Source organism: Anoplolepis gracilipes, chromosome 16 (assembly GCF_047496725.1).
Source record: "Anoplolepis gracilipes chromosome 16, ASM4749672v1, whole genome shotgun sequence".
Taxonomy (NCBI): domain Eukaryota; kingdom Metazoa; phylum Arthropoda; class Insecta; order Hymenoptera; family Formicidae; genus Anoplolepis; species Anoplolepis gracilipes.
In genome coordinates, this window is record NC_132985.1 from 7,612,321 (window position 1) to 7,635,000 (window position 22,680).

A 22,680-nucleotide genomic window follows, 5' to 3' on the forward strand; every position below is an offset into this window, starting at 1 on the left:
TCATTTGTTTCTTCACCTTTGATTTTTTTCAATAATTGTCGCCTGCAAAAAATAAAATTATTATTTTGTAAAATATTGCTGCAAGAAGAAAATATAGCTATATTTATTATACTATTTTAAATAATTTTTGAAAAAGTAAAATCTCTGAAAAATAAGTGCACTATTTTATTTATAAATTCTTATAAAATTTAAAAATTCTTACATATAATAATTTTTAGTAAAAAACTATAATATTTTATTTACCAAAATTTTTTGTTTTACGTTTAAAAAAATTGATATAAGTAATAAAATAAATAAATAAATAATTTTAAAAAAATGAACAATAATAACAATATAAATGGATATTTTTTTAATAATCAGCACACGAATGGATCGCCTCTGGATTACATTATTTAAATAACCAGCACATGAATGGGTCGCCTCTGGATTACATTATTACCAGCACACGAATAGATCGCCTCTGGATTACATTATTTAAATAACCAGCACATGAATGGGTCGCCTCTGGATTACATTATTACCAGCACACGAATAGATCGCCTCTGGATTACATTATTTAAATAACCAGCACACGAATGGGTCGCCTCTGGATTACATTATTACCAGCACACGAATAGATCGCCTCTGGATTACATTATTTAAATAACCAGCACACAAATGGGTCGTCTCTGGATTACATTATTTAAATAACCAGCACACGAATGGGTCGGCTCTGGATTACATTATTACCAGCACACGAATAGATCGCCTCTGGATTACATTATTTAAATAACTAGTACATGAATGGGTCGTCTCTGGATTACATTATTACCAGCACACAAATAGATCGCCTCTGGATTTTTTTAATCAGTACGTACATGCCTTATCTAGTAAAGTATCTGCCAGCTCACGAAAACGCCTCTAACATAAACTACCATTACTATTACTACACTACTACTATTTTTAAATATTATAAATTTTTATTGAATATAAAAAATAAAGAGTATAAAGATGCTTGTTATTTTTCAGAGATTTTTACTTTTTTTATAAATTAAAAGAAAATTACTTATTTGATTATGTCATAAAATCAATATTTTATTATTATATACAGAGTGTCTGATAAAGATTGAATTAATGATTTAATTTTCATGAACAGATAGAATATAATAAGCTGAACAGAAAAGTCCTTTATTTTATTTTGAAATTTTCGTAATAATTATTGAATTAAAAAAAATCATTAAATAAGCTTGTGATTCGCGACCATGGAATGTCTAAAAAAAAACATTCGACTTACGTTGCCGTGTGATGCTTGCCACTGGTACATTTAGAAGATACATCTATAATCTAGTCGCACAAATCACCCATTTATTCGCTAATCTTTTTTATTGCGAAAATTTCAAAATGAACTTTCCTATTCAGTTTACTGTACTCTATCTACTCACAAGCGTTGATTCAATATTTACTGACACACTGTATATACAGTGTCTCATAATAAACGGTATTACATCTCGTGTATCGTTAGAGCAGATGAAATTAAATAAAAAAGTTCTATCTTTTTACAATTTGCGCAATAATTTTTGACAAAGTAATCAATCAATTTGCAGAATAGTACACCGATAAGAGACAGCCCACTGCTAGTGATAACGGTTATGCATGAGTAGTGCTTCCAGACAACATAAAATATTTATAATAATTATTTAAATATTTTATAAATATATTTAAGATTGTAGAATATTGAATAGATAAATTTTTTTAATTAGCATAAAAATCCTACAAAATATTAAGAAATATTTACAAATAATTACTATAAATATTTATTTTTTATTTATCATAAATATTGTATAAAATATTTCATCTATATTTTAAAAATATGTCGAATAAAGATTTTTATAAAATATGTATAAAATGTTTATATAACATTTCAACAAAATATATTTTTATAAATATTTATAAATATTTATCATAAATATTGTGTGTCTGTCTGGGTACGATAGATTCTTATATATCCTAACGATCACATTGCAGTGGATTTTGTTTTTACTGTATGCTTATAGTCGAGCGACTTGATCCTTTTATTTCTCAATAATTATTGCACACAATGAAAAATGGTATTAAATTTTTACACGAGATGTAATATGATTGTTATGAGATGCTTTTATATATAGGGCCATTTAGTAATGCATTAATTTTTCTCGGAAAGTAGAACTTGAAAAATGTTTCCTAAAAAAGTTTTATGACTTCGAGAGAAGATAAAACAGTACCATTGGTTTGAACTTATATACGTGTCATTTGAAACTTTATTTTTTTTTAATGGAACTTTTTACTGCATGTTCTTGCAGCTTATTTCAAATACTTTTTAAAACATTATAATAAAATATTTTTTCAAGTATTTGTCGAATTATGATATTTGGAAGTTATTATTATTACAGTTTTTTGATACAAAATATAAAATAAAAGATATTCATTTTTAGATTATCTTATCTCAATAGTTTTATGTGCAGAATAATGAGAAAAAGCAATTGATGTGAAAATAAATAATTGTTTAAATAATGAATTTGCTACAAGCTATTATATATATTTTTTTAAATAACTGTTTTTTACACCAATTTAATTGTCTTATTATTTTATGCATAAAAAGTAAGAAGTAGATAGTATAAGAGAGTTCTAATCCAGGGATCTGAGGGGGGGTGAGGTAAGCGGGGGGAGGACGAGGCGAGGTACCTCGCCCCCCGCACTGACCGGGGGGGGGGCAAATGTCCCCCTCGATCTGGGGGGAAGAGGTACCAAATGCCCCCCCCCCCCCCCCCAGATTAAGGGGGGAGGGTGGTACCAAACACCCCCTGATTGAGAGGGGGGAGGGGGAGGGGGGCATACATATGGTTCCGCACGTGGAGGGAGTGTCCTCTCCGACTGACTGCGGAGGTCTGACGGTGAGAGAGAGGAATGTCAACTGTTATAGATAAAATAATCACCCCACTCTGTTTATTCATAATGTATATTTGCAATAAATAATTACGTTCGCAACGTGGTAGAGGGAGACGGTGCGATAGACGTCCGCAACGTGGTAGAGGGAGACGGTGCGATAGACGTTCGCAACGCGGTAGAGGGAGACGGTGCGATAGACGTTCGCAGCGCGGTAGAGGGAGACGGTGCGATAGCGTTCGCAACGCGTTAGAGGGATACGGTGCGATAGGCGTTCTATATAGCGTAGGACAAGGAGAGTATGACGTGGTGTGAGAAGGAAAGCGCTGTATGTGTATGACAAGGGAGTGCATGATGATAGGAAAAGGAGGGCATGATGGTAAGAAAAGGAGAGCATGATGGTAGGAAAAGGAGATATGAGTGCGAGAGAAAAGAATAGAGAAGAAGAAGGATAGCGAGAGAAAGAATAGAGAGGAAGGAGGATAGCGGAGGCGCGATAAGACGGAGTCTAAGGCGTACGCGAGAAAAAAGATAATTTTAGCATGTTAAGTTTTTTTTTATAATGTTAAATGTTATCTTATTATCTAATTATATCTAATACAGAAGAAGAAGGATGGGATAGACGATGAAGGTGGATAAGTAATAAATATATATATAAATTTAACATAAATTTTATTTAAAAAGTGTGTATGTGTATACATATAAAGTGTGTGTGTGTGTGTGTGTGTTTTAAAATTAAAAAAGAATAGAAATTTTAATAGAAAATTTAAAATATTAAAATAGTTATATGTTTAAATATAAAAATATAAAAAAAGAATTAAAATTATAGTAGAAAATTTAAAAAATTAAAAATCTGTAGGGGCGATGCGCCATGGGAACTCGTCATAGCTGCGTCTGTAACAGGAAAAAAAAAACATTTTTTATTAGTACTTTAAAAATATTTTCTAAAATGATAAAAATTATAAATACTCACAATCTATTCGGAGTCTCTCTCTCTCTCTCTCTCTCATCTGACGACCTGGAGTCCTCCTGCAGAGTTTCGGGGAGCCACGGTTCCTCTGTCTCCCACACCTCATACGAAGATCACCAAAGAGATTCCGCAAACAAAGACGATCCTCGTTAAACTGAGGAGTCGCCTCCTCGCGCCTTCGGTTCTCGGGAGTGTCACCCATGCGTAACAATAATAGTTTGTTTGGTTTTTACACATAAGTCCTCGGTGTATGTGCTACACTTACACAATAATAATAATAAAAGTTTTTTTTGTAGTATTCACACAAGTCTTAAATCAAGCAAATTGGACACATATTGCAAGGTAAAATTTGAAATAATGGAGTTCGACACTCACTACAAAATAATCCGAGTATTAATGCGTAAATATTAATCGAGTGTTCCCGCACAGCACAAATCTCATCAAAAAGGTACGCCATTCTTATAAAACACGATGTGCAGAAGTATGTGCCATCTGCAGTTGCATAACAAAAATATATGCAGCACATTCTTGTTAGTTCATTATACGAATTAATATTTGCTAAGTCCAAATCACGATCGATTCTGTCTTCGAAAACACTTTCATCACTTTCATAGTCACTGTCAGCTAAGTGTTGTACTTCAACGTCCAAATCACCCTCTTCATCAGAATTGTTCATATTAATATCATTATTTTCGATAACATCGAAACCGATATTTCCAATATTGGCGTTATTGTCATCATCATCACTAGATAGTTCTAAAAGCGGCACTTCAATGTCTGAGTCTTCTTCATCGGAAATTATCATAAAATAATCATCACCATTATTTTCATCCATATTCGGAAGACACACGCGCAACGCATAGATTTACTCGCGACACGAGCACAATTCATAGATTTCCTCGCGACACGAGTACGTAATAAGCTACTTCTTAGAGCGTATAGGAAAAAACTAACCACGCGCCACGCGCATTTATCTCAAATATATACACGAGATCCCATATCTCATCTCTCTCTAAATAGAGTATCTCTTTTTAAATAGACTATGCATATGATCCTATGAGAGGTAAACGTCTTTGTTTGACTGAGACTAAGAGAGCGCGAGGAGGAGGAGGAGGAAGAGTCGTAGAATAAAATAGTGTGAATAGAAACATTAATGTTAATAATAATTTTTTATTTTTTATTTGTTACAAGTATCATAAAGTATATCATTTATAGCACACGCCAACAATTCGCAATCTACGAGTGATCCGCTATCGAACGCGTCACTCTCGCGAATCGCTTTCACAGCATCATTTACATCAGTAATATTGTTTCGTTGCAAGACGTTACAAAATTGTTTAAATTTTTCATTCACGAAATGTGTATTTTGACACAACCATGAATGCGTATGATCGATGCAATCTTCAAAATCGAATAAATGTAATAATGTTTGAGGTTGCATATACAAAGACTTATTAGATAATGTTAATTTAATAATTCTCGATCCGTTTAATGCGATCATTTGGATAGATAGATCACAGATCCATAATGGTTGACTTTCAGTCGATTGTACATGTCGTTCAATGTCTGCACGTTTCTGCATCAATGAGTGCCAGAGTACGATAGGCAATACTAATCGATTACCTCGGTTGTCACCAAGTATCAATTCGACATACGACATAGCTCCAACGCTTATTCCAATCTCCAAATATTTGTAAGATGTCGGGGTTAAGATATACCTTCTTCCAAGTATGCAAACCGCACGACGAGATGAAACGCTATATAAAATATTAAAATATATTAAAAAATAATATTTAGAAAATAATTTTTAGGAAATAATATTTAGAAAATAATTGAAACTTACATGTTCTTTGATTGAATTTCACCGTTTTCAATCGGAATGTAAAAATTCATCTTGCTGGTTTCTTTTGTAGAGCACATTTTTTTTTTTTTTTTTTTTTTTTGCACAACCTTATGCACGGACAACTGATGCGATACTAAACTATTGAAAGTACTGCGATCAATTTGTAATATCGCAAAACGTCATGAGGAGGGGAGTATTTGTGACGTAATTTTGTAAGCGCCAATGTAAGGCTGCTAGAAATTATTAAAATCGTGTCTCCACGTGCTTTCTCGAGCGCCGTGTGTGGCAGCCGTATGATGAAATCTAATCAAATGTATACGACGATTGAAATATTCGGTTACAAATGTATACGACAAAGCGTGAGATAAAATTTTTGGCTAAATGATAACATAAACAGACCGTCGACGGTACGGATGTTTGCGCTAAAGAATAACGCGCCGACAGTACGAATGTTTGCGCTAAAGAATAACGCGCCGACAGTACGAATGTTTGCGCTAAAGAATAACGTGTCGCATAGTGGGTGGGCATTATCATGTATATTTAATTTGATTATAAATAATAAATATAATCAGGCGTTCTATAGTACGATGTGGTGTATGTGTAGGACAAGGAGTGCATGACGATAAGAAAAGGAGAGCACGATGGTAGGAAAAGGAGATATGGGTGCGAGAGAAAGAATAGAGAGGAAGAACAGCGCGCATGGTGAGAGAAAGAATAGAGAGGAAGGAGAGCGCGCATGGTGAGAAAAGGACAGCGCTATAGACGTAGGACAAGGAGAGTATGATGTGTAAGGAAAGGAGAGAGCATGATGGTAAGGAAAGAAGGTGACAAGTAAAAGAAATATATAAATGTATAAAAATTCCAAATTTATTTAAAATTAAAAAAATTTAATTACAGAATATAGAAAATAATACTTGAACTATAGTTTTTTAATGTAAATATGGGTTGATTGAACCTTCATGATGATGATTTGATCACCAATTGAATATTTTAAATACATTTTGTAAAGCGCAATTTCGTACATGTCTATCGCAACGCAGAGTAGCATCTAATTTATCTAAAGCAGGAACGTCATCATAGTCGTTATCCAATGTCTTGATAATAAAACCGATTTTCGCATCGTCTTCCAGTAAATTTGCCAACCATTTTCGCTTTTCATGTTCTTTGACATACACTCGAGAAGATGTATCTTTCAACGTCACAGCCTCAGTGATTAAACGTTTAGCCATGTAGTATGGAACGTTTCCATCTTCCCATTGCAGATTGTGATGTTTTCCAACCAACCATGCAACCTGAGATCTCTCAGATCTCGTGAGCAAACGGAATGGTGTAAGACTCGTAAAAATATAATGAGAGAGTACAGATCCCTTTGTCAAAATCGCAATTTCTTTCACGATAAATTTTTTATCGATAATAAATCCTTGAAGATCCACAAACGTTGGCACAACCATAATGAAGAGATATTAGCGAGAACTACGACGACGAACGACTGACGTTAATCATCGAGTATCGCAAGTTTTTATGTTATATGATCCGGTATGCGATTCTCCAATTTCGTTTACAGAAGAATCGAACGTTGGTTGGTTGGCTGATAAGACGAGCGTTCCTGCTAGTGTTGATTCATGTAATTTTACGTACTACGTTCGTTAGAGGATTGTATTCGACAACGCGATCATGCAAAATGAGACAATAAGCGGTAGTGTTTGCCGGCACATTTTCTTTACAATCAAATTCTATTCTTACGTCTACGGTAGCATTTTTCACCGATTCGTTTTGTCGAGAACAATCGATGATTACAAACGGACCGTAAAGTAGAAACAGTGAGACGGTGAGGCTCGGTTCGAGGTACTCGTATCCGTAATAGTTTTTGCAGAAACGCGCGTACGTGTCGTATAGAATCAACCATCTGTTTTTATCGAAATCCAGATTCATATCGTCGTACGGATAACATTCCGAGTTCAGATAAAGTTTCACGTTTGTTAATTTGCAGTCGTCGAATTTACTCATATCCTCGAGCATAACATTCTTCCGACCTGTCTGCAGAGCAAAGATAACGTATCGTGGTTTCTCCAGCTGAGTCGCGGTCTTAATGGCCCACGAATGCTTGGTTGTACGCTGCAACAGCGGAAACTCGTACAGATCCCACGAGCGAAAACCCATGCTGAGGTAGCGTCCGCTTTCCAGAGCGCGCAGCATAGACAACTTCTTAATTTCACTCAACAGCACATGTGGCATTCGCCATTGTATCTTGAATATGTTGATCACAGGCTCCACCACCGAAGCTCCAACCAGACAATTGTTGTCATTGCGCGATCGTATTAAGATCAACTCGTGACGAGCGTTAATTACTATGCGTTTGTAATCCTCGCAAAATCCCAATAACATGTAGAGCGGTACGCAAAAATTAAAATGTCCATTTACAGTAGTTGGATCACTCCAGCCAGCATTTCTCATAATCACGCTTTTATCGGATGATATTGTTACATAGTTTTTGAGCATACTCGTTATTCCCACGTTTCTGTTGCGATCAATCTCCACGCCATTGAGTTCGTATCGAATCTCGTCAAACATGAATGCTACGCAATTATTTTGCAGTACCACATTAGATCCGTCAGTTGGATTGTTTATCTTCAATTCTCCCTCGATGTATAAGAAACTCTCGTACGGTAATGTATACAGATCCTGTTGTTGTATGGGTATTCTTATCTCGTCACTGTGTCCGAACGTTGTGTTGGCGAATGGGTTGTATGCGTAAGTCTCAATCTTGACGATGCGATCGTCAAAGATCGGTTCGTCCGCGATGTTGAGAATGTCAGTCATCGTTCAAATGTTTCGCACCACGAATCCCAAAGATTGTAAAAACTCAACGTTTGATGCGTTCAATTTCTTTTTCTTAGCGCGAGATGATTGCGTATTAGCAAATCTCGATGTTGTTGTTGTTGTTGTTGTTGTTGTCGTCACGGGTGTCGTAAAAATTGTGTTGTCTCTCACGTCTTTCGATCCGTTCAGCACGAGCATCACACGCTAATTTTGTCGCCGTCGTACACGCACTCTAATGGTGATCTCTTCTCCTCGAAAATCGAGTAATCGTCCTTCCTGATCGACAACGCGTAACGTTAAATCCGTAATGCTCCGTACGATGATCGGTAGGTAAATGATGTGCGCCGGTGTTTCTGATATCTTATATCCTGGTGGTACCCTCGGTGAAAATTCATGTATCGTATGAACGAGTTTACCGTTGTTGTACGCACCCGCGGTGACATTACATTCGACGCGGATAATGTTCACGTTGATAATGTTAATCGGCACGTCCGACTCGTACCATTTTCGCGGCTGCAGTATACGGTTCGAGAATCCTAGCAGCGATCCAATGTTGTTAGGCTTGCTAAAATTTATTCTGTAGGCACATTTGATCTCGCTCCGCATCGTATTGTAATTAGCGCGGAGCACTATCGGCCATTCTCCAGCCTCGAAGTTATCGTCGTCAGTTTGTTTTTTATCACCATCACGAACTGTGTTGCGAACGTTTTCGTGAAATTGTTTTTTTCAAAAATTCATGTATCGCTTGCAGCTCGTACGATCCCTCGGGAATCGTAATTTCCGCATCGTCTTTGCCAAAGTAAAATTTATTATTCGAGGAATTCACGTTCGATATCGTGTGATAACTCTCAAAATCCGCTAGACCGAGTTCGTATTCACCATCGCTTAAATCTACGGTGGGCGAGTAATTTGCCGCGAGAACGCTGCTCTTCCCAGTCAGCGTGAATGTCATAGACATGTTGACCAAACTGTTTAACGAATACTAAATTAAATAGCGGAATGTATGTCTTTAAATTCGCGTGCATCGACCGCTCGGAAAAACTGCAAGCACAATAGAGCGTATGACAAGGAGAGTACGACGTGGTGTAAGAAGGAAGGCGCTATAGACGTAGGACAAGGAGAGCATAATGGTGAGAAAAGGGCAGTGCTATAGACGTAGCACAAGGAGAGTATGATGTGTAAGGAAAGGAGAGAGAGAGAGAGAGAGAAAGAGAGAGAGAGAGAGCAAAGGAGAAGGCTGCAGTAAAAGAAATATAAACGTAACTTATTAAGATATTAAAAGTATTCTTGACACATTTCCAATAAACTATTCATTTCGATTAAAAAATATATCAATGTAACTTATTATTATTATTATTATTATTATTATATAATATACAGGAAGAAGGATAGGATTTTATAAAGAAGATACATAGCGATATATATGTTTAATATATAATTTTTATTCAAAATGTGTTTTCATACATATAATGTGTATGTGTTAAAATTTAAATTCGCATGCATCGACCGTTCGGAGAAACTGCAAGCACAATTGTCCGCAGATGCTTTGATTATAAGTTTGATAGGATGTATGATTATAATCTATTTTTGACACATTTAAATATCGTATCAATTCATTCGGCGGGCGAAGATTGCCAAAACTGTCAAAATATATAGCGCGATTCCCTCTCTTTGCATACGCTACCCAGTGAGTACCCGAGCCTTTAGCGTTATCCAAATTTATGATACCGCTCTCGTTTCGATATATACCACCGATCGGTAATGAGTCACGCATAAAAACGCCTCTAAAATACGGAATGCGCATACGTTTTGCTAGTTGCAGCAGTTGTACGTTGGTAGTTGCACCCTCTGGCATTTTTAGTGTCTCTTTGACGTTTTTTTTTTTTTTCTTCTTCTTTCTCATTGAGATTCCTCGTCCGTATTTGTATGGCGCGAGATACAATCCGCGACCTTCCATGGCGCAATTGTGACGTAGCATCTCTTGAAACTGACGTTGCGTAGATTTTCTGTCGTTTACCATCTTCGCTACACCAGCCGCTCCACCAATCAGAGATCCGAGAGCACCCAACACTGGTAGAATCGGTAATACGCCTCCGCGTTTCGCTACCGGAAGTATTCGTTTTTTCGTAATCTTTTTCTTCGTCGACGACTTTTTCATTCCCATACCCATTTTCGTCTTTGCTTTCATGACCGTCCAAACGGCCGTGGCGGCTGCTCTTTCGCCAAAATTCGAATCTTTCGCGGTAATACGTTCTCGCGCCCTCGCAGCTAGTGTACTATCCGCTACGTGTCGTTCGCCGAGGTTGTTGCTTCGCGAGTAAGCTAAATCATGTTCGCGACACGCGACGTCCAATGGGTTGATGCCTCGATCGCCTCTAACCAATCGTTCTTGTAAACGAGTTCCCGGTCCGCAAAACTGATATCCAGGAATATGTAATTCGATAGGGAGTGCGTTTATCGCGCGATTCAACAGACCACAGCCTCTTACGGTTTTCGCTAACATTCGTAACAATCTTTTATCATCGGCGCTGGACCGTCAATGTGCGTTCGTTGCCACGGTCGATTGTAATGTTCGAAACAGCGACGATAGGTCTGAACCTCCGAATCAACCTTTATATATTCCGGAAGTTTGTCCCACAGACGTTCCACGTAACGACCAAACTGTTTCAATAAAATAATCGTCGGTATATATTGCAACTGTTCTGAGGTAAGGTTGAGAATATCACAGTCATCCGACAGTGAAAGAAACATGTTTGATACTGAGCGGTTTCGATTTGATGCGCATCTATAAATAGGCTCTCCTCACCCTCCTCCTCCTCATAAAGTATCGTTAAGTCTGATTAGACAAGTCATGCGATTCGTGCTACAACCAACGGTAATTAAAGTAACAAATTTTGACAATAGGCTAATGCCTGAAAAAGAAATACACAAACATGGAAAAATGTTACTGAATACAATACGCGGTCTTATCTGCAGCCCTTCGAATTGTGGTAAAACTAACTTGTTGATAAGCTTGATTGAAAGTCCAAACGGCATACGCTTTGAAAATTTATACATATATTCAAAATCGCTTCAACAACCAAAATATCAATATTTGGAAAATTTACTATCATCGATAGATGAAATTGGTTACTTTACGTTCTCTAATAACAGCGATGTCATTCCATCGAGAGAGGCGCTTCCGAATTCGGTTTTTATCTTTGATGACGTGGCAAGCGACAAGCAAGATACGATAAGAGAGTACTTCTCAATGGGTCGACACTCAAGCGTCGATTGTTTCTATCTCTGTCAAACGTATGCCAAGATACCCAAGCATCTTATACGCGACAATGCTAATCTGTTGATTTTATTTAAACAAGACGGTACAAACTTGCGACATGTGTACAACGATCATGTAAATACTGATATGTCGTACGATGATTTTAGCGCGTTATGCCAAAAATGTTGGCAGCACAAGTATGGATTTCTAGTAATTGACAAAGACAGTTCAATGAACAATGGACGTTACAGAAGAGGTTTTAATGAATTTGCGGTACCGTAAAATGATCAGTTGCTATCGAAACATTGACAGAGCAACGTCTACATAAAAAACATGAGTGATAACAGTGATCGTGAAAAGATTGCGCGAAAAATTGTACAGACGAGCGAGTCAATTCGCAAAAAATATCGCGCGTTAAAAACTGGTAAAATTGAGGAAGATGTAGCGTTAGAGAAACAGTTTAAACCGATTAGCGAGCCTCTAAAACAGCTTGTTCAAAATACCATCGATGTAGAATCCGACGTATCGAAAATCAGCCGTTCGATATACTCGAAAAAGACCATGTGGAAAAGAAAATTATTAAAGTTAAAAAACGACCAAGAATCTCATTGAATGATTTGAGCTCAAAGCAAAAACAATTAAACGTCTCATTAAATGATTTGCCTATAACTTCTACACCTAATCAAAGACGAACGATACCGGACACATCTACTCAGATAGAAATTGCGCAACCGCGTCAATTATCGTACGAGCAACCACCCGTCGACGAAATTTTTGAAACCACACCCGATTCGTTGGTTACGACGGTACAACATGAATTGCAAACGTCCGCAGGTGTAAACATATTTCGAGAGCATTTAGGTCCACTCGGACAAAAATATATATTAACTGTTATGAATCAAGATAAAGATAAAGCTATGGATTATGTGTACGGCATTAAGTTTTCTAACGATGGAATAATCCTCGGTGATAAACATTTTGACGTAGACAAAAATGATAATATAATTATCAATGAAGTAAAATATACGGGAACGCCGGGTCTCTATGAATTAATTTTCAAAAAAATCCCCGACGATGAAATATACACCGAAGATGATTTGCTTAAATATAAAAGTATATTATTAGCGACGAATGCGCATAAACGTGGGAACAAAGCACATAATCCAGTATTAGGGACTAAAGGATATAAGTATAAAAATGTAATTGCACCGTTATTGTCTAGCAGAAAAGCTGGAAAGGGTATACTACCGCGCGCTATGACTCTAAACGACAATAAGATCGACTACGTGCATTGGAACGATCCAAACGAGTTGGTAGATCGTCTGCGATTACTGGATGCTTCGCGTCGAGCCGGTAACAATGCTCACGACAATGAAATCATGTCGATTATCGAAGAACTTCGCGAAGATGGTCTTATTATAAATTGAATGATGTATCGACAAAACTAATCAGTCGATCAGCGTCGCGTGACACTTTACGAAGCGTCGGAAAAAAAAAATGCCTATCAACAAATTTGGCTTATTCGATTCAAGAAATGATGCAATCGGTACAAACGGCTCTTGGGATAGATTGATAAAAAGTTATGTGCACGAAAACGCTCTGTGTCGCGTCGTTACAGACTTCGATGCAAGGTCGCGTAAGATTCGTCGTGTAGCGCAACCTGAGGCTGACACCGATGCCGTCAACAAATTGTACGTGCAGTCCTGCGTTAAAAGATTAATGAATCGACAGAAAGACTCAGACGAGAAGCTTACTTCGCTTGAGAAGGACGTGCGAGCATTACAGATTGCGCTAAACAATCTTCAACGCGCGGCTAACGCTAACTCAGAGACGGCTATCAACCCGAATGAGCATCAGTGAACAGGTTAGGAGCGGCTATCGAACGGCTATCGAACAGCTACGAAGGATTATCGAACGGCTGCGAACAATTATCGAACCGCTACGAAGAATTACCGAACTGCTATCTAACTACAATGAGTGGCAGTGGTAGTGAACGACCTAGCAGCAGCAGCAGCAACAACAACAACAACAACAACAACAACAACAACAACAACAACAACAACAGCCTCGAACGAGGCTATCAACATCTCAAGCAGGGCTGTGAACGAGGCTACGAACACGTTCTTCACGGCTACACTCAAGGTTACAAACAACTCAAGAACTCCTACGATCGTTCGAAAGACGTCTGTGAACGAGGCTACGAACGGGTCAAAAGCGGCTACGAACGAGTCAAAAACGACTGTGAAAAAGACTGCGAACGGATCAAGAACGATTTTCGAATGGGTGAAGGACGGCGGTGAACAACGCAAGAACGGATTAAGAACGGATCAGAAAACGTGAAAAAATAAAAATCATAGAAAAAAAACGGAACTTAAAGAACGGCTCTTAAAGGACGATAAACGAAAAATGAGGGATAAAAAAGCAAACAACAAACAACCATCGAGAAAAACTGGCAAAGCAAAGAATCAACATAGTTTGGAGAGACGGCAGTTGGTAAACGAGCTGCACGCGCCAGCGAGAAAAAATTTTCCCCGAAGACACGTCATAGTGCGGGGATACGATGATCTGTGGCAAGCCGACATCGTCGAGATGCGTCCGTATGCTCGAGTCAACAAGGGATACAATTACATACTCACTGTTATCGATGTGTTGAGCAAGTATGCGTGGGTCGTACCGCTCAAGAGTAAAGGTGGAAACGAGACGGCCGATGCGATTGCGGAGATAATTCGAGACGATGCGAGATGCCCGAAAAATTTTCAAACCGATCAAGGAAAAGAATTTTACAATGCAAATGTACAAAACCTCATGAAGAAACACGATATTAATCATTATTCGACATATTCCGTCATGGAAGCCTCGATCGTGGAACGCTTCAATCGTACTTTGAAGAATAAAATGTGGAAAATGTTTACGCTCAATGGAAACTACAAGTGGATCGACGAACTATCGAGACTCGTTGAAGAGTACAACACGCAAAAACATCGCACTATCGGTATGAGACCTGTCGATGTTACTCCAGCCGTCGCGGAGAAACTTTTACATACGGTGTACAGCAACGTAAAGATTGCGGCGCTGGCGAAATTTAAAATAGGCGATTCGGTGCGCGTGAGTAAATTCAAGACTTTATTCGAAAAAGGCTACACACCAAATTGGATCACCGAAGTGTTTGAAATTGTTAAGATACAGAAAACTAATCCCGTGACATATATATTAAAAGATTCGCGCAGAAAACCCGTCGCCGGTGGATTTTACGAATACGAACTACAACGCGTTGCTAATCCCGATATATATCTTGTGGAAAAGATATTGAAGAAGAGAGGGGATGAAGTTTTTGTGAAATGGTTGGGATTCGATAGTTCACGGAATTCTTGGATACATAAAAATAATGTATTGTAAAAATATAACAAATATTATATAAAGTTTACATATATAAATATATATAATATTCAAATATATACACTTTTTTTCTTTTTTACAACGGTATTCTGTAATGCCCCCATGGTAGCGTATCGATACTTTTAGGTATTATATACCGTTTATCATCGTGTGGACTTAGAGCAATTTTTTTCTGCCGCATGGTATATACTTTATGCATTTTTGATCTTATAGTCGATTGCTGTCGCGTCATTTCAATTCCTTCGTTCAAACACTGCATGTAATCGTCAAATATTATCGTTTTCGCGACGACGCTATTCTTGACATCTTTTACCTTTTCGTATTCTTTTTACCATCTACTTTTAGCGCATACATTTTTGCTCTAAGCTCGAAATTCTGTCATTATCATACCGTTGTTTTCATCCTTCATTAGACCCGGTACCTTTTTATTCACGAGCGGTATACCGTACGCATTGTCTATCGCATAGTCGCTCGTGTCGAACTTGCCGATGTCGCGCTTCATATTCTCGTACACGTCTTCGCACTCAATGTGATATATGAGACTATCCGTGTCGGTGTACATGACTTTACATTTTTCTTTATACATTGGAATCATGTAATCGTGATGAAATTCGTACAAACACATTTTGGATACATCAAGTATATACATACCTACATAGATTGGTTTGTAAAACTTCACCTCGAGTCTACGCAATTCCACAGCGATTAAATTTTCCGAAAAAACGCTCCTGCTATGAAAATTTGGTTTCGCGATCATTGCCTCTGCGCCGTACCTATCGTCCCATTTTGTTATAAGTTTTATATCTACGCGATTGCGCACATTTTCCATCGTTTTGCCGAAAACTGCATTATTCATTAATTTGTATAAATTCTTTTCAAAATCATTTTTCGTCATTTCTAAATTGCGTGTTTAATTCAATATATGTACGTAACCATGGAGATTGCGCGAATTGTAATATGCGATGAATTTTTGTAACGCGAAGACCGTGTCGCGTACATTGCTGCAGATTGCGGTAGTGTATTACGTATCGTTTCTTATCGTATAAGGTCGCGAGCAACTTGTTCTCTCTTTTGTCGGGTGGTTTGTCACGCGTCGGACAAAACGGTAAGTCAGTATGCGCGTCGTGAAGATGTTGCGGGTACTCGAGATCGACTTCGAGGATATAGCCTGTAGGCGAATCGGACGCGATCGATGATAGATCAAAATTGTATATATTGTCGACCCATTGAAAACTAGCGTAAGGCAAAGGTTGACACATTGCCCATCCGTATAAATTATTTACATCGAAATACATTAGATACGATGACGGTTTCAATGGCTCGTATGACTGCATGTACTTGTTATTAGTATGCGCGTATCTGTTGGAACATTGACTCAAACCACCGCGTATACCTCGTTCTATAAACATTACCATATCGATGTCAGTGAGCAATTCAAACTTAATATTTGTATGCTTCAACATGGCATCCCACGTGTATCCGGGCAGAGTATAATAATGCGCAGGGTCGAGCCCGTAACTCTTGATACAATTGTCACGAAAATTTTCAAAAATATCGCCTAATAACAAGACATCGATTTTTAAATATAGATCGCTATATTCGCCTAGCGTTCTAATGGAGAATCGGTTCCAAACAGTCTCGGCGTGCGCGTAATCGCTCTCGGATACTGTGTCATCGGTCAAGGAACTGTAAAATAATTCGCGCGGAGGTAAACATGTATCGTGCAATTTATCTACACAATCGATATATTCGTACGGAAAGACACTTTTTCGCGTTAACAGATCAAAGTCTTCTACCCGCAAATTTTAATATTCAGATTGTAAAATTTTTAATTTATCTTTACTGAGAAAAGATGCTAATTTGTTGAGACTTGTTGTGAGAAATTTAAAAGAATCGATGAAACGTAATTTAATGTGATTTCGCGAATTGTCTTCCGTAAGTTTAACATCTTTCGTAAATGAAACGTATTTTTCTTTAGTTATCGGAAGTAGATCGATTCTTCCTTCGAACGCTGTAGCTATTTCCTCGATTATAAAATGTGAATCGTAACCGGATAAATTGTGGAAAATAATTGGAATATAAAAGGATTCCTTATAATTTAGATTGCAATTTGAATGCGCGGGACCTCTGTACCGCCCAGTGAGGTGGCAATGATCGTGTACGCGCGTATCGTCTTCCACGAATGGTTTCTCACATATGTGACATTGAATAGCGCTGTTAAACTTTTCCAATTCTTCACGCGTCAAATTTATCATGGGAAGATTTGTAGATAAAATTGTTTTCACGCTCGTTGCTAAATTTTTTAATTCTTCAGCAAACCATGCGACGCAATTGGCTTCGCGACGAGAATGATACGCGGACAACGAATTATCGTTGTCGATATACGAGCAATGTACATAATAAGCGATACTAAACACTTGATGATGTTGGTATACATTTTTTTCTGCTTCTTCTTCTTTGTCCGTCTTTCTCAAAACACATTCCAGGTCGGCATACACGACGAAAGGAACCTGCTCCTTCCTGTTATAGTTGTTAAAAGCGAGCCACTTTATCGCTCGGTAATCGAATAGCGCAATCATTCATCTTCCCGCAGTCTGCAGTATGTGACTGTAGTTTCTCATTCGAATAAAAATAATGTAGACATCTATAAAAGAGAAATAATAATTATATATATATATATAATTATATATTTTAACATTTATAAAAAATAGAAATAATAATTATATATTTATTTTGAAAAAAATCAATAATATTAAATATACCTACCGATCACAGATATATTTTTGTCCATTGTGTTTATTGAGTTGCGAACTCACGAGTCGCGATAAATTCTTGATCCACGCGAAATGTCCGATATCTTGCGCATCTTGAATGTAGAGCAAATTGGCGTGCTTGTCCCTCTTTTGCTCCGAAAGACGAATAGGAACAATATTTTCGTTTTCGATGGTGTACACATTGATTGAAATATTGTTGTTAATTTCAAACTTTTTAATTTGATTAAGAGTCACTGGAAACTCAATGTCTCGAAGATTTAGCACATCCGTGTAACGCGGGTACGATAATTCTCGTTCAACCCTTCTTTCAGCGGGATACATAGCAGCAGTCACTGCCCATGCGAAACATGCATTGTCTTTGGATCGCACGTTAACTATCGCTCGCTTCATCATTATCTTTCGCGGTAATATAATATGACATCCCGCACGCATAGGATTATATTTATTTATATTTACAGTCAAATTAAGTATACGCGATAATGCCCACCCACTATCACGTTCTTGAAATTCTTCGAGAGATGCTAAAGTAGGCTCGATAACACGTTGCTCGTACCATTCGCGTAAATCAGATGTACGAAATAGTTCACAGTTTTTTGTACTTACACTTTTATCGTCGTGCTTTTCACCCGCCACAAACTCACCGTTAAACATAGTATTCACTTTCACACTGCAGTGTGTTTCGATAGCGTCTCGCACATGTTCGAGCACGATATCACTCGCGTCTTCGAGAAACTGGCGAGGTTCGATATAATTACTATTGATTATCGCAGCAGTCGATATACGGTTTTCGAACGCTGTATCAATTTCTCGCCAAAATAGTGCAGCTTGATGCGCGCTGTGTCCGGCACCCGCGTATACGAAACGTTTGCGCAACGCATTTTTCAGTCCTTCGAGTCGCGCGATCTTTGCGATCAACAATTGTCGATATCCGATCGATATTCGCGGTCGTTTAATTCGACTCTGCTCTTCCAACGACTTGATATAATCATCGTATCGCACCTCCCACGCAAAGTACTCCTCCACCGAATTTATCAAGGTGGATTGATGCGTTAAAACCTGCTCCATTTTTTTACACATAAGGTACACTCGTGCAAGCTTCGACAATAATGGTGAGATGTGACTCTCCGTTCTGATTTATATCTAATCGTTATATTCTTTTCACGTTGCGAAAACGTTATTCTTTCGTATAAACATCCATCATTTCTATAATATCACGTCTCTTTATCTCACGCATATTTCGTGGTAATATAATATAATATGACATCCTCTACGCATAGGATTATATTTATTATTTATAATCAAATTAAATATACATGATAATGCCCACCCACTATGCGACACGTTATTCTTTAGCGCAAACATTCGTACTGTCGGCGCGTTATTCTTTAGCGCAAACATTCGTACTGTCGGCGCGTTATTCTTTAGCGCAAACATCCGTACCGTCGACGGTCTGTTTATGTTATCATTTAGCCAAAAATTTTATCTCACGCTTTGTCGTATACATTTGTAACCGAATATTTCAATCGTCGTATACATTTGATTAGATTTCATCATACGGCTGCCACACACGGCGCTCGAGAAAGCACGTGGAGACACGATTTTAATAATTTCTAGCAGCCTTACATTGGCGCTTACAAAATTACGTCACAAATACTCCCCTCCTCATGACGTTTTGCGATATTACAAATTGATCGCAGTACTTTCAATAGTTTAGTATCGCATCAGTTGTCCGTGCATAAGGTTGTGCAAAAAAAAAAAAAAAAAAAAAAATGTGCTCTACAAAAGAAACCAGCAAGATGAATTTTTACATTCCGATTGAAAACGGTGAAATTCAATCAAAGAACATGTAAGTTTCAATTATTTTCTAAATATTATTTCCTAAAAATTATTTTCTAAATATTATTTTTTAATATATTTTAATATTTTATATAGCGTTTCATCTCGTCGTGCGGTTTGCATACTTGGAAGAAGGTATATCTTAACCCCGACATCTTACAAATATTTGGAGATTGGAATAAGCGTTGGAGCTATGTCGTATGTCGAATTGATACTTGGTGACAACCGAGGTAATCGATTAGTATTGCCTATCGTACTCTGGCACTCATTGATGCAGAAACGTGCAGACATTGAACGACATGTACAATCGACTGAAAGTCAACCATTATGGATCTGTGATCTATCTATCCAAATGATCGCATTAAACGGATCGAGAATTATTAAATTAACATTATCTAATAAGTCTTTGTATATGCAACCTCAAACATTATTACATTTATTCGATTTTGAAGATTGCATCGATCATACGCATTCATGGTTGTGTCAAAATACACATTTCGTGAATGAAAAATTTAAACAATTTTGTAACGTCTTGCAACGAAACAATATTACTGATGTAAATGATGCTGTGAAAGCGATTCGCGAGAGTGACGCGTTCGATAGCGGATCACTCGTAGATTGCGAATTGTTGGCGTGTGCTATAAATGATATACTTATGATACTTGTAACAAATAAAAAATAAAAAATTATTATTAACATTAATGTTTCTATTCACACTATTTTATTCTACGACTCTTCCTCCTCCTCCTCCTCGCGCTCTCTTAGTCTCAGTCAAACAAAGACGTTTACCTCTCATAGGATCATATGCATAGTCTATTTAAAAAGAGATACTCTATTTAGAGAGAGATGAGATATGGGATCTCGTGTATATATTTGAGATAAATGCGCGTGGGCTATCGCACCGTCTCCCTCTACCGCGTTGCAAACGTCTATCGCACCGTCTCCCTCTACCACGTTGCGGACGTCTATCGCACCGTCTCCCTCTACCACGTTGCGAACGTAATTATTTATTGCAAATATACATTATGAATAAACAGAGTGGGGTGATTATTTTATCTATAACAGTTGACATTCCTCTCTCTCACCGTCAGACCTCCGCAGTCAGTCGGAGAGAACACTCCCTCCACGTGCGGAACCATATGTATGCCCCCCCTCCCCCTCCCCTCTCTCAATCAGGGGGTGTTTGGTACCACCCTCCCCTTTTAATTTGGGGGGGTGGGGCATTTTGTACCTCCCCCCCAGATTGAGGGGGACATTTGCCCCCCCCCCCCCGGTCAGTGCGGGGGGCGAGGTACCTCGCCTCGTCCTCCCCCCGCTTACCTCACCCCCCCTCAGATCCCTGGATTAGAACTCTCTTATACTATCTACTGTAAGATAATGAAAAAATGAATATTTTACAAGATATTTTGTATTTTATGTTAAATTATTGGGTAAATATCCTGTTTAGGGGAGGATGCTCCGATGTCCTTGATCTTGACATATGTTGTCAAAGTCATCACCCTGAGTAACGCTTAAAAAGTTTTAGCCGTCGCTTGTTGTTTACTAAAAAGTTACAAAAATTTTTTAAAATTGACGTTTTTTGCAATTATTTTATCAAATATTGAAAATTTAAAAAAATGTTTCAAATAAAAGTTGTAGGTCTCTTCAAAATACACATTTTATATCCTATCCATTTTTATTATACGAGTGATAGTTTTCGAGAAAAACAACGATAAAGACTCTAAACCTTATACAATATTAATTATAACATAATATATAATATAGTCCCACTGTATCCGCGCGTACACTTTCTTACCCACAAATGGGTTGAGTTAGGTTATTTTTTCTGGAAGTGGAGCCCCCCGCAGGGGGGGGGAACCCACTGTATCTGCACATACACTTTCTACACATATACTTTCCTATCCACACAACAAATGGGTTGGGTTAGGTTATTTTTTTTGAAAGTGGAATTCCCCGCAGGGGGGCGGAACTCACTGTGCCCGCGTGTAGACTTTCTATGCGTGAAAAGTGTATGCGTGGATACAGAGGGTTCTGCCCCCCTGCGGGGGGCTCCACTTCCAAAAAAAATAACCTAACCCATTTGTTGTGTGGGTAGGAAAGTGTATGCGCGGATACAGTGGGACTATTATGTATGATATTATAATTAATATTGTATGAGGTTTATAGTCTTTATCGTTGTTTTTCTCGAAAACTATCACTCGTATAATAAAAATGGTTAGGATATAAAACGTGTATTTTGAAGAAACTTACAATGTTTATTTGAAACATTTTTTTAAATTTTCAGTATTTGATAAAATAATTGCAAAAAACGTCAATTTTTGTATGTAACTTTTTAGTAAACAACGAGCGACGGCTAAAACTTTTTAAGCGTTACTGAGGGTGATGACCTTGACAACATATGTGAAGGTCAAAGACATCGGAGCATCCTCCCCTAAACAGGATATTTACCAATTATTGTAAAACTTTCAAGTTTCATAACTTTAAAAATACTTCAAAAAATATTTAAAATATTGAAAAAGTGTTTTAAACTTTCAAGTTTCATAACTTCAAAAATACTTCAAAAAATATTTAAAATATTGAAAAAGTGTTTTAAAAAGTAATGAAAAATAGAGGGTTGTACTCACAGTTAAACCAGTAACACTGTCTTATATATCCTCCTCAAAGTTATAAAACTTTTGTACGTAAACTTTATATTTTTTGATACAAGTTTTAATTTTCAAAGAAAATCAATGCCTGTACACACACACACACACACACACACACACACACGCACGCACGCACGCATGCCCACACTTTAGTACACTAAAGCAATAATAAAATAACAAATTTATACCACTAACCTTTTCCTCCATCCTTTTTTATAAGAAAGTTTGTGGCGACT

At 37.6% G+C, this 22,680-nt stretch overlaps 2 protein-coding genes across 2 annotated transcripts; one reads left to right on the plus strand and one right to left on the minus strand.

The window, feature by feature from the left end:
- Positions 1–11,940: 11,940 nt before the first annotated feature.
- LOC140674766 (uncharacterized) lies at positions 11,941–13,289 on the plus strand. The gene is made up of 2 exons (XM_072908532.1): positions 11,941–12,071; positions 12,416–13,289. The coding sequence occupies exons 1-2, from the start codon at positions 11,941–11,943 to the stop codon at positions 13,218–13,220; spliced, it is 936 nt and encodes a 311-aa protein (XP_072764633.1). The 3' UTR covers positions 13,221–13,289.
- Positions 13,290–17,951: 4,662 nt separating this feature from the next.
- Positions 17,952–19,028, minus strand: LOC140674767 (uncharacterized). The gene is made up of 2 exons (XM_072908533.1): positions 18,923–19,028; positions 17,952–18,850 (listed from the first exon to the last, which is right to left on the minus strand). The coding sequence occupies exons 1-2, from the start codon at positions 19,026–19,028 to the stop codon at positions 17,952–17,954; spliced, it is 1,005 nt and encodes a 334-aa protein (XP_072764634.1).
- Positions 19,029–22,680: the final 3,652 nt, after the last annotated feature.